The following is a 14110-nucleotide window of genomic DNA, read 5'->3' as shown; positions in this document are numbered from 1 at the left end:
CCACTTTGTTTCTGGCATCAGGGTGAATAAATGGAATTTCCCAGAACTTGACACAACAAGTGGCAGGGACACTCCTCTTTCCTTGCTGGTGAACTCCCTTGGCTTTTGCTGTGCATGCTCCCACCCCCACCCCCAACCCCCGGAAATAAACCTCCACAACCTTGGGAACACATGTGTGCTCTTCTCTCCAGCCCCCATCTTTTTCAGACACCTGGTGATGCCTCCACAGTTGCTTCCTCTTTTATTGACCCGAGGTCTGAGCTCTCCCCCTGGCGCCAGCTCTGGGACAAGGTTATTTTGGTAGTTGAGTCACCACATCTGGGAGCTAGAGGAAGAGGGATTAGCTTCCGCCTCAGGCTTCATGGCCACACAGACATGCATCATTGTAAATGACAGATAGTGTTTTACTCAGAGGACATTTACTTTTAATAAAATGACGCTCCTACAGTTTGATTTAGCTGAATGAAACATATTTTGAACTCCTTTTTTTCTTCTTTAAATACTATTTGAATATCAGTATTTAAAAAAGAAAGTGCTTAAGAACGAATCTTTACAGTAGAAGGCAGATACTGAGCAGAGCCAGAAGAAGCTAGTGATCCAAAGTCTGGTCATGAGAATAGAAACTAGGTCTCAGGATCGGAGGGAAGAAGAACCAGAAAGGCAGCATATTTGCTGGATCTGGCCCTCAGAAGAAAGAAGAAAACAGAATATAATGTCCAGAAAGGAATCGTGTATTTAAGGGGTTTCTTTGGAGATTGGGAGACCCATAAAATTATTTATTAAAGTTTGAAGCAAATTAATTCATTAAACTTAGAATTGTAATTTTTATTTACTTTTTATTTTTTAAGATTTTATTTATTTATTCATGAGAGACATAAAGAGGGAGAGAGAGGGGCAGAGACACAGGCAGAGGAAGAAGCAGGCTCCATGCAGGGAGCCCAACGTGGGACTCGATCCCGGGTCTCCAGGATCAGGCCCTGGGCTGAAGATGGTGCTAAACCTCTGAGCCAGAGGTGTTTGTTAAATCACCAGAAACCCTATTTCTTCACTCCTCTGTCTCTGTCTCAAACATGTGCGTGGTTACTGAACTATACACCATACTGCGTATGGGTGTTCCTCATATCAGCTCAGGAAGCATTTATTGAATACTTACATACCTGGTAGTATGTCAGGGCTATAAGACAGCAGTCCCCAGCTGAGATGTGAACAATGTGGTCATTGTTTGTATGTTGCAGCCACTGACATTTACTTTTGCTTTATTTACTGTAGTTTCCATTGAGACTCCTGATTTCTTCTCTCCCATTTGAGGTGGGCTGGAGTGGTGGGTCCTTGCACTCCAGGTCAGTTTCACTGAGCGTCAGGCTCTCTAGCTCCTTTGGAGGTCAGTGGGTTCATAGGAAGTAATCAAATAACTTAAGCAGATGGAGGCTTTAGACCAAGTGAAGCAGGAGTAGTAGTTTTGTTTTTTTAAGTGTTAATATGAATAAGTGCAACAGTTCTTGAAGTAGGTATGGGGACCCCTCAAGGTCTCTGAGAACCTTTTAGGGGGTTTACAAAGTCAAAACTATTTTTGTAATACTATTAAGACACTACTTTTTCCATTCTCTCTCATAAATGTAAAGTTTTCCAGAGGCTGTATGACGTGTGATATCACAACAGGTTGAATATAGGATATGTGAGAATTTCATAAAAATGTTATTTATATTAACATGTAATGGGCTTTTTTTTTTCCAGTTTCTTTATTGTGATAAAATATACATAACATAGGGCCACCTGGGTGGCTCAGCGGTTGGGCGTCTGCCTTGGGCTCAGGGCGTGATCCTGGAGTCCTGGGATCGAATCCCACGTCGGGCTCCCTGCTTGGTACTTGCTTCTCCCTCTGCCTGTGTCTGTGCCTCTCTCTGTCTCTCAGGAATAAATAAATAAAATCTTTTTAAAAATTTTTTTTAGATTTTTAAAATTTATTTATTCATGAGAGAGAGAGAGAGAGAGAGAGGCAGAGATACAGACACAGGCAGAGGGAGAAGCAGGCTCCACACAGGGAGCCCGACGTGGGACTCGATCCCGGGTCTCCAGGATCAGGCCCTGGGCTGAAGGCGGCATTAAACTGCTGAGCCACCGGGGCTGCCCTAAATAAAAATCTTTAAAAAAAATGCGTAACATAAAATTCACCATCTTAACTATTTTTTAAATGCTTGTTTCAGTAGTATTGAATACACTTATAGTAATGTACAACCAGCACCATCTTGCATCTCCAGACTTCTTTTCATCTTGTAAAACTGAAACTCTGTACCCATAAACACTAACTCCCCATTCTTTCCTTCCTCCATTCTACTTTCTGACTCTATGAATGTGAACTCTCTAGGAATCTCATACGTGGAATCATACAATATTTGACCTTCTGTGTCTGGCTTATTCATTCAGTATAGTGCCCTCAAGGTTCATCCATGCGGTAGCATGTGTCAGAAATTTCCTCCCTTTTTATAACTGAAAAATATTCTACTGTATGGAAATGCCACATTAGCCTTATCCATTCATTGCTCAGTGGACACTGGGGTTACTTCCACATCTTAGCTATTGTGAATAATGTTGCTGTGAACGTGGGTGTACAAATACCTATTTAAGTCCCTGTTTTTAGTTCTTCAGGGTACATATCCAGAAATGGAATTGCTTGATCATATGGTAATACTATTTTTAATTTTTTTGAGGAACTCTATACTGTTTTCCACAGCAGCTGTACCATTTTACATTCCTATCAACGTACACAAGGGTTCCAATTTCCCTACATCCTTACTGCTTGTTTTCTGGGAGGTGGTTGTGTGTGTGTGTGTGTGTGTGTGTGTGTGTGTGTGTGTGTGTGTGTGTATGTTTTAATAGTAGCATGGATATAAAGTGGTATCTTGGAGTTTTAATTTTCATTTCCCTAATGATCAGTGATGTTGAGCATCATTTATTTTTTATTTTTTTTGAGCATCATTTTTATGTTCTTATGGCCAGTTGTACAGTTGACCCTTGAACAACATGGTTTGAATGGGGCAAGTTCACTTAGATGTAGATTTTTTTCGATAAATGCAATCCAGTACTCTAATGTATTTTCTCTTATCATTTTTGTAACAATATTTTCTTTTATCTAGCTTACTTTATTGTAAGAACATACAAAATATATAAAATATGTGTTAATAGGGGATCCCTGGGTGGCGCAGCGGTTTGGCGCCTGCCTTTGGCCCAGGGCGCGATCCTGGAGACCCGGGATCGAATCCCACATCGGGCTCCCGGTGCATGGAGCCTGCTTCTCCCTCTGCCTATGTCTCTGCCTCTCTCTCTTTCTCTCTCTGTGACTATCATAAATAAATAAAAAAAAATTAAAAAAAATATGTGTTAATAAACTGTATATATTATCGGTAAGGCTTCATGTCAACAGGCTATTAAAGTTTTGGGGGAGTCAAAAGTTATTCATGAATTTTTGACTGGGGAGGGAGGGCATTGCCCTTAACCCCACATTGTTCAGGGGTCCACTAAATGTTGTCTTTGAGGAAATGTCTCTTCAAGGGCTTTGCCCATTTTTGAATTGGGTTTTTTGTTGTTTGGTTGTATGAGTTCTCTATATTCTGGATATTAATCCCTTCTCAGATCTATGATTTGCCAGTATTTTCTCTCATTCTCTGGGTTGCCTTTTTACTCTGTTAAAATTGTCCTTTGGGGGATCCCTGGGTGGTTCAGTGGTTTAGCACCTGCCTTCAGCCCAGGGCATGATTCTGGAGTCCCGAGATCAAGTCCCACATCGGGCTCCCCGCAGGGATCCTGCTTCTCCCTCTGCCTGTATCTCTGTCTCTCACTCTGTGTCTCTCATGAATAAATAAATTTTAAAAATCATTGGATTGTTTCTCAGCCTTTTGGCTAAGATCAAGTGTAGGATCTGTTCTTATCAGGTTAATATCTGATACATCCTCTGAAGACAATATAGTAAAAGGATTTTGGGAGCTAGAAATTGGAATAGGAGCTGTCCACTCCATGAATTGGACTTGGTATTGCAGTACTTCTAGAAATGGTGCAACCACTACCACCCCTGTTCTCAGATTAAATTTTTAAAAAATTAAAAAAAAATGTTTTTAAGTATTCCTAAATAGGAAGTAGGAAATTGGCTTCATTGTCCTACATTTTTAGAAGTGTTTTCATTATATAATCAGTTTCTCTCTGTATCTGCCTTGTGGGAGATTTTTTGCCCCATGTCTATAAGTAACATAAATATAAAGTACTATAACAATACCCACATTTGCATGAAGCCCCTGTTTCAATATAAAAATATTTATAATATATAAAATATTATTGTTAACTAGTTTAGTTTTCATTTTTTTTTGGAAATGCCCGTGTGTCTGGGCACTTATGGAACCATTACCGATTAGTCTATATTTACCAAATTCTTAAAATCTATAAATATTTATTTATTTTTTTCTAGGTTGCAATAAAAATAATTGACAAAACTCAGTTGAATCCAACAAGTCTACAAAAGGTAAGATTGGCTCAGTATCCAGTATTTTTAAAAATGATTCTCAGTGTGAATTGACATTTAATCGGTCCCTCCAGTACCTCAACTGCTATTTGTATTTATTATGTTTAGTATAATAAGCTTCCTATTCCTTAATGAATGCAACTTAGGTATATATTGTATGAAAAGTTATTGGATTTTTTTTCCTTCAAATGAAAATAATGAATTTTAAATGTTCTTAATAGCACAAATTGAAGGTGTACATTTTAGTGGAATATTCTATTGACTAGAACAGAGTTCTTTAAAGACCGAACATAGTTTTGTGTAATTACTCTTAAGCAGAGTTATACACCTTTCTCATAGCTAATACTGAGGTCTTTAAAGTCAGCACTTTAGCTTTATTAAACTGTCAGTATGTTTAATTAAGGGCTGATGATTAATTCATATGAAAGGAAAATATAAAAATACAAATGATAGTTGAAAACATGTTTGTCATGCACTGTTATATCATCTAATAGAGATCAGAAGTCCTCAATCTTGTTTTTTTTTTTTTTTTTTTTCCTCAATCTTGTTTCATGTTAGAATCACTTGGACCTCTTTGCAATGTCTTAATGACTGGCCCAGAGAGATTTAATTGCTCAGGTTAGCACCTTGGCATAGGTATTTCACTAGTGCATTTGCAAATGATTAATGATCTTTATAATAAAATCCTTCTAGTTCTTTTTTGTCTTGCAAAAATCCTTTTACATACTTTATTTGATTTATAGATTTGGCGTATAGTAGTAGGGGTTTTAGAGACCTTAAACTAGGAGCAGGAGGTCTGAATTAAAGTCCTGGTTCTGCCACTTAATCAAATGTCTAACTTGACCTTGAGGCAGTTACTTAACTTTCTTGACCTCGAGTTTCTGGTCTTTAAAATAGAGATAGTTTCATCTTTTCAGGATGAATGCATTAATAAAATAATGCACTTAAAAAAGAGCTTTGTAAACTTCAAAGCATTTCACATGTGAGATATTGTAAGTGTATTGCCTTATATAAATTCTTAATGTTTTCCTAATGGTTATTTTCCATTTACATCATCCTAATTTTGAAGTCCTGTGTGCGCGTGTGTATGTGTGTGTGTGTGAGAGAGAGAGAGAGCGAGCGAGCGTGTGCACACAAGTTCACGGTCGGGAGGGAAGGGCTTTATCTTGCATTAAAACTGGTACTTAAGTGGTTTTGTGGACCAGAGTGAGTCATAATGGTACTCAAGGTAGCCCTGAGAATGGATCTAGAAATTCCAGTCCTTTCTTCTGAAGATAAAATTGTATCCATTAAACTTATTTCTTCATATATCTAAGGACTTGGTATTATTAAGTTGGGGTTACTAAAATTTGGTATTCAGAACTAAAATTAGCATATAAAGAAGCTTACTGAGGATTCTAGTTCAATATCCTAATGATGTTACAAATCTTCCACTATTCGAGCATCCTTGCAGGTAACTGGAATTCTAGCAGTTTTCTAGGAAGAATTTTGTCATAGTATTGGCTTTAGTTGGTTATAATTTTCCCCTCCTTTCTTGCTTTTTTCATTATTTTGGATAAGAGTGTTTTATTGCTGCTATTCTTTTTATTATTATTTTTTCTTTTTATTATTATTATTACAAATTACTCTTTGTCACAGAATTATCAGTTTAGTACATGGTAGGTTGTCTGATTAGTCTAAGAATGTGATCATATTTACATCAGCGTTAATTTGGGGACATAATCTAATAGGTAAGACTTTAAGAAGCCAAATCTGTCCAAGTTAAATAACTTGGTAAGTGTAGTGTTTTAAGTTTATAGGGCATTATTTAATTTTAAAATTTTTCTATTAAAGTATAATTTAGAAACAGTGTTATATTAGTTTCAGATGTACAATATAATGATTCAACAGTTGTATACATTATTCAGTGCTCATTATGATAAGTGTACTCTTAATCCCCTTTGTCTGTTTCTTCCATCTCCCACTCACCTCCTCTCTGACAACCACCAGTTTGTTCTCTGTATTTGAGTCTCTTATTTTGGGATGCCTGGGTGGCTCAGTCGGTTGTTAAGAGTTCAGCTCTTGGTATTGGCTTAGGTCATAATCTCAGGTCTTGGGTTCAAGCCCTGTGGCAGGCTCCATGCTCAGTGCAGGCTCTGTCCCTCTCCCTTCCCCTCTGCCTTTCCCCCACCCCTACCCCGTCTCTGAAAGTGAATAAATAGGGCGCCTGGGTGCCTCAGTGGTTGATCATCTGCCTTTGGCTCAGATTGTGATCCTGGGGTCCTAGGATTGAGTCCCTCATCGAGCTCCCCGCAGGAAGCCTGCTTCTCCCTCTGCCTGTGTCTCTGCCTCTCTCTCTCTGTCTTTCATGAATAAATAAATAAAATCTTTTTTAAAAATGAATAAATCAAATCTTTTTTTAATCTTTTTTTTTTCATTTGGTTCTTAAATTCTGCATATGAATGAAATCGTGTGGTATTTCTCTTTTGTCTTCACTTGGTATTATACTTTCTAGATCCATCCATATTGTTGCAAATGGCAATCTTGTTATTTTTTATAGCTGAATAATATTCCTGTGTATGTGTGTGTATACATCCTCTTTATTCATCTGCAAATGGACGCTTGGGTTACTTCCACATCTTACCTATTGCAAATAATATTCCAAGAAACATAGGGGTGCATATATCTCTTCAAATTAGTGTTTTCAGTTTCCTTGGGTAAATATCCAGTGGTGGAATTACTGGATCTTAGGATAATTATATTTTTAATTTTTTGAAGAACATGCAATTTTCCATGGTTGGCTGCACCAGCTTTCATTTCTATCAGCACTGCAGTAGAGTTCCTTTTTCTCCACATCCTCACCGGCATTTGTTATTGTCCTTTTGATTCCAGCCATTCTGACAGGTGTGAAATGATATCATATTGTGGTTTTGACTTCCATTTTCCTGATGATGAGTTGTTGAGCATCTTTTTCATGTGTCTGTTGGCCATCTGTATGTCTTCCTAGAGAAAATGTCTATTCTCTCTGCCCATTTTTAATTGGATTATTTTTATTTTTTGGCAATGGGCTTATTAAGTTCTTTATTTTGGATACTTATTTATTTTAAATTTTTTAAAATTATTTATTTATGATAGTCATACAGAGAGAGAGAGAGGCAGAGACAAGGCAGAGACATAGGCAGAGGGAGAAGCAGGCTCCATGCACCGGGAGCCTGACGTGGGATTCGATCCCGGGTCTCCAAGATCGCGCCCTGGGCCAAAGGCAGGCACCAAACCGCTGCGCCACCCAGGGATCCCCTATTTATTTTAAAAATTTATTTATTCATGAGAGAGAGAGAGGCAGGCTCCATGCAAGGAAGAGTCTACATGACAGCTTTTCCTTTTGTTTGTATGTATGTATGTATGTATGTATGTATGTATGTATGTATGTATTTATTTATTTATTTATTTATTTATTTATTTATTTATTTATTTATTTATTTATTTATTTATGAGAGACATTGAGAGAGAGAGGAGGAGACAGAGGCAGAGGGAGAAGCAGGCTCCAGGCAGAGAGCCTGATGTGGGACACGATCCTGGGTCTCCAGGATCATGCCCTGGGCTGAAGACGGTGCTAAACCACTGAGCCACCCAGGCATTCCAGAAACTGCTCTTTTTATTGTGATTGTAAGCCTTGAAGCTTTACACATTTCTCAGTGCTTATCATATTAAACACCAAGTAATATATAGAATTGTGGAATCATTTTATGGTACACATCATTCAGGCTTGCACATTGAATTGTGCACATTTGCAAACTGATGTTATCATCCCAGACAAGTTTCTTCAGCTTTCCTTTTTATTTTTCCAGTCATTGCATTAATAAATGTTAGATTCTAGTAAGAGATACTTTTCTGCATTGTTTTTTTTTTTTTTTTTTTTTTTTTTTATTTATTTATCCATGACAGACACAGAGACACAGGCAGAGAGAGAAGCAGGCTCCATGCAGGGAGTCCGACGTGGGACTCCTGGGACTCGATCCCGGGTCTCCAGGATCACACCCCGGGGTGTTAAACCACTGAGCCACCCGGGGCTGCCCTCTGCATTGTTTTTGTACTTAACTTTGAACCTACTATTCATTCCTAAGATGTTTTGTTTTAGATCAGCTTATTTTTTTTAAAGGTCAGGCTTTTTAATGTTGTGTATCTATGATGGTTTTGAAAGAAGCAAGGTATAAGAAATATGGGAGTCTTCTTGGTTTTACAAAGCCATTTAAAAAAATTTTTTTTTAAAGATTTTATTTATTCACTCATGAGAGACAGAGAGAGGCAGAGACATAGGCAGAGGAGAAGCAGGCTCCCTGCAGGGAGCCCGAGGTGGCACTGGATCCTGGAACTGCGGGATTATGCCCTGAGCTGAAGGCAGATATACAACCGCTGAGCCACCCAGGGATCCCAGTTATGGCTCATTTAAAAAAATATGTTTACCTATTCAAAAATGGTAGTCTCTATTAAAACATTCCAGTATACTCAGTGTAACCCATCTAAAGTTTTTTTTTTTTAATTTTTTTTAAATTTATTTACAATAGTCACACACACACACACAGAGAGAGGCAGAGACATAGGCAGAGGGAGAAGCAGGTTCCATGCACCGGGAGCCTGACGTGGGATTCGATCCCGGGTCTCCAGGATCGCGCCCTGAGCCAAAGGCAGGCGCTAAACCGCTGTTCCACCCAGGGATCCCCCCATCTAAAGTTATTACTGTTCTTTTTAGTCTTGGAGTAGACTGTTCACATAGAGAGTATAGAGTGATGGTTAGGAACACTGTGAAGCTGGGGTGCATGGATTCAAATCCAAGTTTAATCTAGCCTAGCTGTGTGACAAGTCATTTAACCTCCCCTGGGTCTTAGTTTCCCCACTTATAAAATGGGAATAAAATGGGAAAATAGGTCATAGGGCTGTGGTAAGAATTACAGGGGTTAACATTTTTTATTGTATTTTTAAAGTTTTTATTTAAGTTCCGGTTAGTTTTAACATAGAGTAATATTAGTTTTAGGTGTATAGTATAGTGATTCAATTCCATACAACATACATGGAACTTCCATACAACACCTAGTGTTCACCATAATAAGTGCACTCCTAAACTAGAAAAAAAAAAAAACAATAAGTGCACTCCTTCATCCCCAAAACCTACCCAACCCATCCATCCCCCCACCTACCGCCCTTCTAGTAACCACTTTGTTCTCTGTAGTTAAGAGTCTTTTTCTTGGTTTGCTTTCCTCTCTCTGTCCCCCCGCCCTGCTTTTCTTGTTTGTTTCTTAAATTCCACGCATGAGTGAAATCAGATGGTATTTGTCTTTCTCTAACTGATTTATTTGGCTTAGCATTTTATTCTCTAGGTCCATCAATGTTGTTGAAGATGGCAGGATTTCATTCTTTTTTGTGACTGAATAATATTCCAGTGTGTGTGTTTGTGTGTGTTTGTGTGTGTGAGCATGTGCGGGCACACACACACAACACCACATCTTTATCCATTTGTCAGTTGATGGGCACTTGGGCTCTTTTCATAATTTGTCTATTGTAGATACTGCTGATAGAAACATAGAAGTGCATTTATCCCTTTGAATTAGTATTTTTATATTTTGAGCGTAAATACCCAGTGGTGCAATTGCTGGATCATAGAGTAGTTCTATTTTTAACTTTTTTTTTTATATATATTTTTTTAACTTTTTGACAGACCTCCATACTCTTTTCCACAGTGGTACAGACCAGTTTGCATTCCCACCAGCAGTGCAAGAGGATTTCCCTTTCTCCACATCCTTGCCAACACTTGTTTCTTTTGTTGATTTTAGCCTTCTGACAGGTGTGAGTTGATATCACATTGTAGTTTTGATTTGCATTTCCCTGATGATAAGTCACGATGAACTTCTTTTCATGTGTCTGGGGGTCATCTGTATGTCTTCTTTGTAAAAGTGTCTATTCAGGGATCCCTGGGTGGCGCAGCAGTTTGGCGCCTGCCTTTGGCCTAGGGCGTGATCCTGGAGACCCGGGATCGGATCCCACGTCGGGCTCCCGGTACATGGAGCCTGCTTCTCCCTCTGCCTATGTCTCTGCCTCTCTCTCTCTCTCTCTGTGTGACTATCATAAATAAATAAAAATTTAAAAAAAAGTGTCTATTCATGTCTTTTGCTCATTTTTAAATTATTCATCTTTTGGGTGTTGAGTTGTATCAGTTCTTTATATATTTTGGATACTAGCCCTGTAAATACGTCATTTACAAGTATCTTCTCCCATTTTGTAACTTGTCTTCTAGTTCTGTTGATCATTTCCATTGCTATACAGAAGCTTTTTATTTTGATGTAGTCCAAATAATTTTTTATTTTGTTTCCGTTGCCGCAGAATACATATCTAGAAAGAAATTACTATGTAGGGATGCCTGGGTGGCTTGGTGATTGAGCATCTGCCTTCGGCTCAGGGTGTGGTGTGGTCCCAGGGACCAGGTCCCTGCATTGGACTCTGCAGGGAGCCCCGCTTCTCCTTCTTTCTGCCTCTGCCTCTCTCTGTGTCTCTCACAAATAAATAAACAAAATCTTTAAAAATAAATAAATAAAAGTCCTCAGAGCATAGTATCTGACACAGGATAAGGATTGAATGAATGCTTGCCTGAATGAATGCTTACTGTTATCGTGTGTCCTACTAAATATTAGGCTTTTGTTTGCTTGGTTTTGAAGGGTGATGGGTGTTTTTGCTTAAAATTTTCCCCTTACAGAGGGGCACCTGGTGGCTCAGCAGTTAAGCGTCTGCCTTCCAGCTCAGGGCGTGATCCTGGAGTCCCAGGATCCAGTCCCATATCAGGCTTCCTGCATGGAGCCTGCTTCTTCCTCTGCCTATGTCTCTGTCCCTCTCTGCCTCTTGTGAATAAATAAATAAAATTAAAGAAAAAATTCCCCTTACAGAAAATAAGTGAAGCTTAAGAATTGAGTGATAGGTCTGGCTTAGTTTCTTTTGTAGAACTTAATTGCAGTGGACTATTTATGGTAGTGGCAAATATTTGAGCATTTAGTATATGCTGAGCATTTTTCTGTTTGACTTGTATGAACTTATTGTATTAGTTTGCTCAAGCTGCTACAACAAAATGCCATAGTTGGGGGGCATAAACAACAGTCCTTTTTCTTTTTCTTTTTAAGATTTGATTTATTTATTCATGAGAGACACAGAAAGAGAGAGAGGCAGAGACACAGGCAGAGGGCGAAGCAGTCTCCATGCAGGGAGCCCGACGTGGGACTTGATCCCGGGTCTCCAGGATCATGCCCTGGGCTGAAGTCAGTGCTAAACTGCTGAGCCACCAGGGCTGCCCAACAACAGAACTTTATTTCACACAGTTCTAGATGCTGGGAAGCTCAAAAATCAGGGTGCTTTCCTGGTCAGGTCCTGGTAAGAGTGCTTCCTCTGGCTTGTAGGAGGCTGCTATCTTGCTGTGTTTTCACAGGGCAAAGAGAAAGAGAAAGCACCTTCTCTGATGTCTCCACTTGGAAGGGCACTAATCCCATTGTGAGTACCTACCCTACGACCCCATCTAAACGTAGTTAACTCCTAAATGCTAAATCTCCAGATCCTATCACATGGTAGATTAGGGCTTCAACATCTTGGGGGAGACAGATCAGTCCATAGCATTCATTCAATTCACTCTTAACTTTGTGAGGTAATTTCTATTATTCAAGAATGAAAGGCCAAGTTGAATTAAAAAAAACCTGCCCATGTCTGGGTGGTTGAGTCAATTGAGCACCTGCCTTCAGCTCAAGTCATGATCCTTGGGGTTCTGGGAGGAGTCATACGTCGGGCTCCCCACTCAGCGTGGAGTCTGTTTCCTCCTCTGCCTCTCTCCCTGCACATGCTTGCTCCCTCTCTCTCTCTCTCACTCTCACATAAATAAATAAAATCTATTTAAACAAAACACACACACCAACAAACCTGCCCCAGATCCCTTAATTTACAAATAATGAGTATTTGGGCAGTCCTTCCATGGCAGGTGTAGTCCGCTTTAAGTCATGCCTTTGAATTCTAAATGAGTATATGTTTGCTACAGTTCACATAATGGGGCACTTCAGTAAGCAGTATCCTAGGATCACCACAGAATGTTCCTTACATTGGGATTCATTATTATTAGATACTAAAGCCTGTGCCTCCCATGTTCTTATATATAGAAGTGTTGGGCTTTTTCACATTAGTCTAATAGGTATGTTTTCATCTTATGTTCTGTTAATTTTCCAGTGAGGAACTGACTCTGAGAAATAGATATAGTTCACTTCTCTAGCTAGTTAGGGGGTGGGGGAGTAAAACTTGTAAATCCTGCTCTGACTCCAGAATATAGCTCTTTCCACTTCACTGTTTCACCTACTGTAATGAATTAAATTTCACCAAATCAGGATTTATGAAAACTTGGACTGGAACTAACCTGAGATTTTCCTTTGTAGTTGCTATAAAGAAGTTAGCAGTTTTAGGGTGCCTGAGTGGCTGACTTGGTTAAGCATCTGCCTTTGGCTCAGGTCGTGATCCTGGGGGTCCTGGGATCGAGCCCCACATTGAGCTGCCTGCTCAATGGGGAGCCTGCTTCTTCCTCTCCCTCTGCCTGCAGCTCCCCCTGCTTGTGCGCGCTCTCTCTTTCTCTCTCTCTCTCTCTCTCTCTCTCTCTCTCATATAAATAAACTTTTTTAAAAAGTTGGTAGTTTAAAGTACTTAAGAAAAGTAGGCCTTCCTTATCCTCCACCTCTCCTAAATGTTGTGTAAGTCATGTTTTTATGCAGGTTTATTTATTTATTCACTCATTCACTCAACACTTATTACTAATACCTGCTATATGCCAGACACTGTTCTAAGCAGTGTGGAGACAACATTGAACCAAGTTAAGTTTCTGTTTTAATGGAATTGACATCCCAGTAGGAGAGCAGCAGCAAACATATATATATAATGTCATGTCAGTGCTATGAATTAAATAAAGCAAGATGTATTAACTCTATTTTCGTTTTCTTGATGTTCTGGCATCTTGAACTGTGCTGACCTAGGAGACTGCCCCCCCTCCCCCAAGGCAGCTAATTCCTAGAAATAGCAGACTACTCCCCTGTGAGTACTGTTAATATGCAGATGAATTAGTCCAGAGCTCATACTCAGAACCACCTCCTTTATTTGGCTATTAAACTCCAGGAGGCAATATTCTTCTGCTCTAATCATCCCAGGGCCAGATGCCAGACAGCTAGAGACTGTATTTATACCCCAGAGCCTACTGAAATGGTTCTGTTACCCTGCCTGGCCTTGCCTTTCCCCGTGGAAACCAAGATAAAGACTCTTTCCCATGCCTTGCTCCTTCTGCCTCCTGACTGACCTGGGGCTTGCCCATGTGGCCCTGCATGGCACTGTGTACCACCTTCTCTTATAAACTGTTAGTAACAGATATCTTTTCAGTGCCAGTCCTGATGCCTTGGCTCACCATACCTAAATAATAGTAAGACTTACGTTTTAAAACATAAACTGAAGAGATAATATTTGAAGGAACATGTAGATTTCAAATGAAAAATAGAGGTGGCCTCTTACTAATATCCTGGGGTCCTGGGATCAAGCGCCGCATCAGGCTCCCTGCAGGGCTCCTGC

The 14110-nt window shown here is 39.5% G+C and overlaps 1 protein-coding gene and 1 non-coding gene across 8 annotated transcripts in view; both read left to right on the top strand.

Moving 5' to 3' along the window:
• The window catches only part of MARK3 (microtubule affinity regulating kinase 3), a 122760-nt gene that overhangs the window by 40612 nt on the left and 68038 nt on the right, over positions 1-14110 (top strand). For all 7 annotated transcript variants that reach the window (XM_055303598.1, XM_055303596.1, XM_055303597.1 and 4 more), the window contains exon 3: positions 4457-4510. In XM_055303598.1, coding sequence (XP_055159573.1) covers positions 4457-4510 — 54 coding nt within the window. The remainder of the gene's footprint in view (positions 1-4456; positions 4511-14110) is intronic.
• LOC129496480 (U2 spliceosomal RNA) lies at positions 3878-4059 on the top strand. Its single transcript, XR_008661772.1, has one exon. It is a non-coding gene; the product is annotated as a U2 spliceosomal RNA (small nuclear RNA).

Source organism: Nyctereutes procyonoides, unplaced genomic scaffold, assembly GCF_905146905.1.
Source record: "Nyctereutes procyonoides isolate TBG_1078 unplaced genomic scaffold, NYPRO_anot_genome, whole genome shotgun sequence".
NCBI classification, from domain to species: domain Eukaryota; kingdom Metazoa; phylum Chordata; class Mammalia; order Carnivora; family Canidae; genus Nyctereutes; species Nyctereutes procyonoides.
This window is presented reverse-complemented; position numbering and strand designations above follow the sequence as displayed.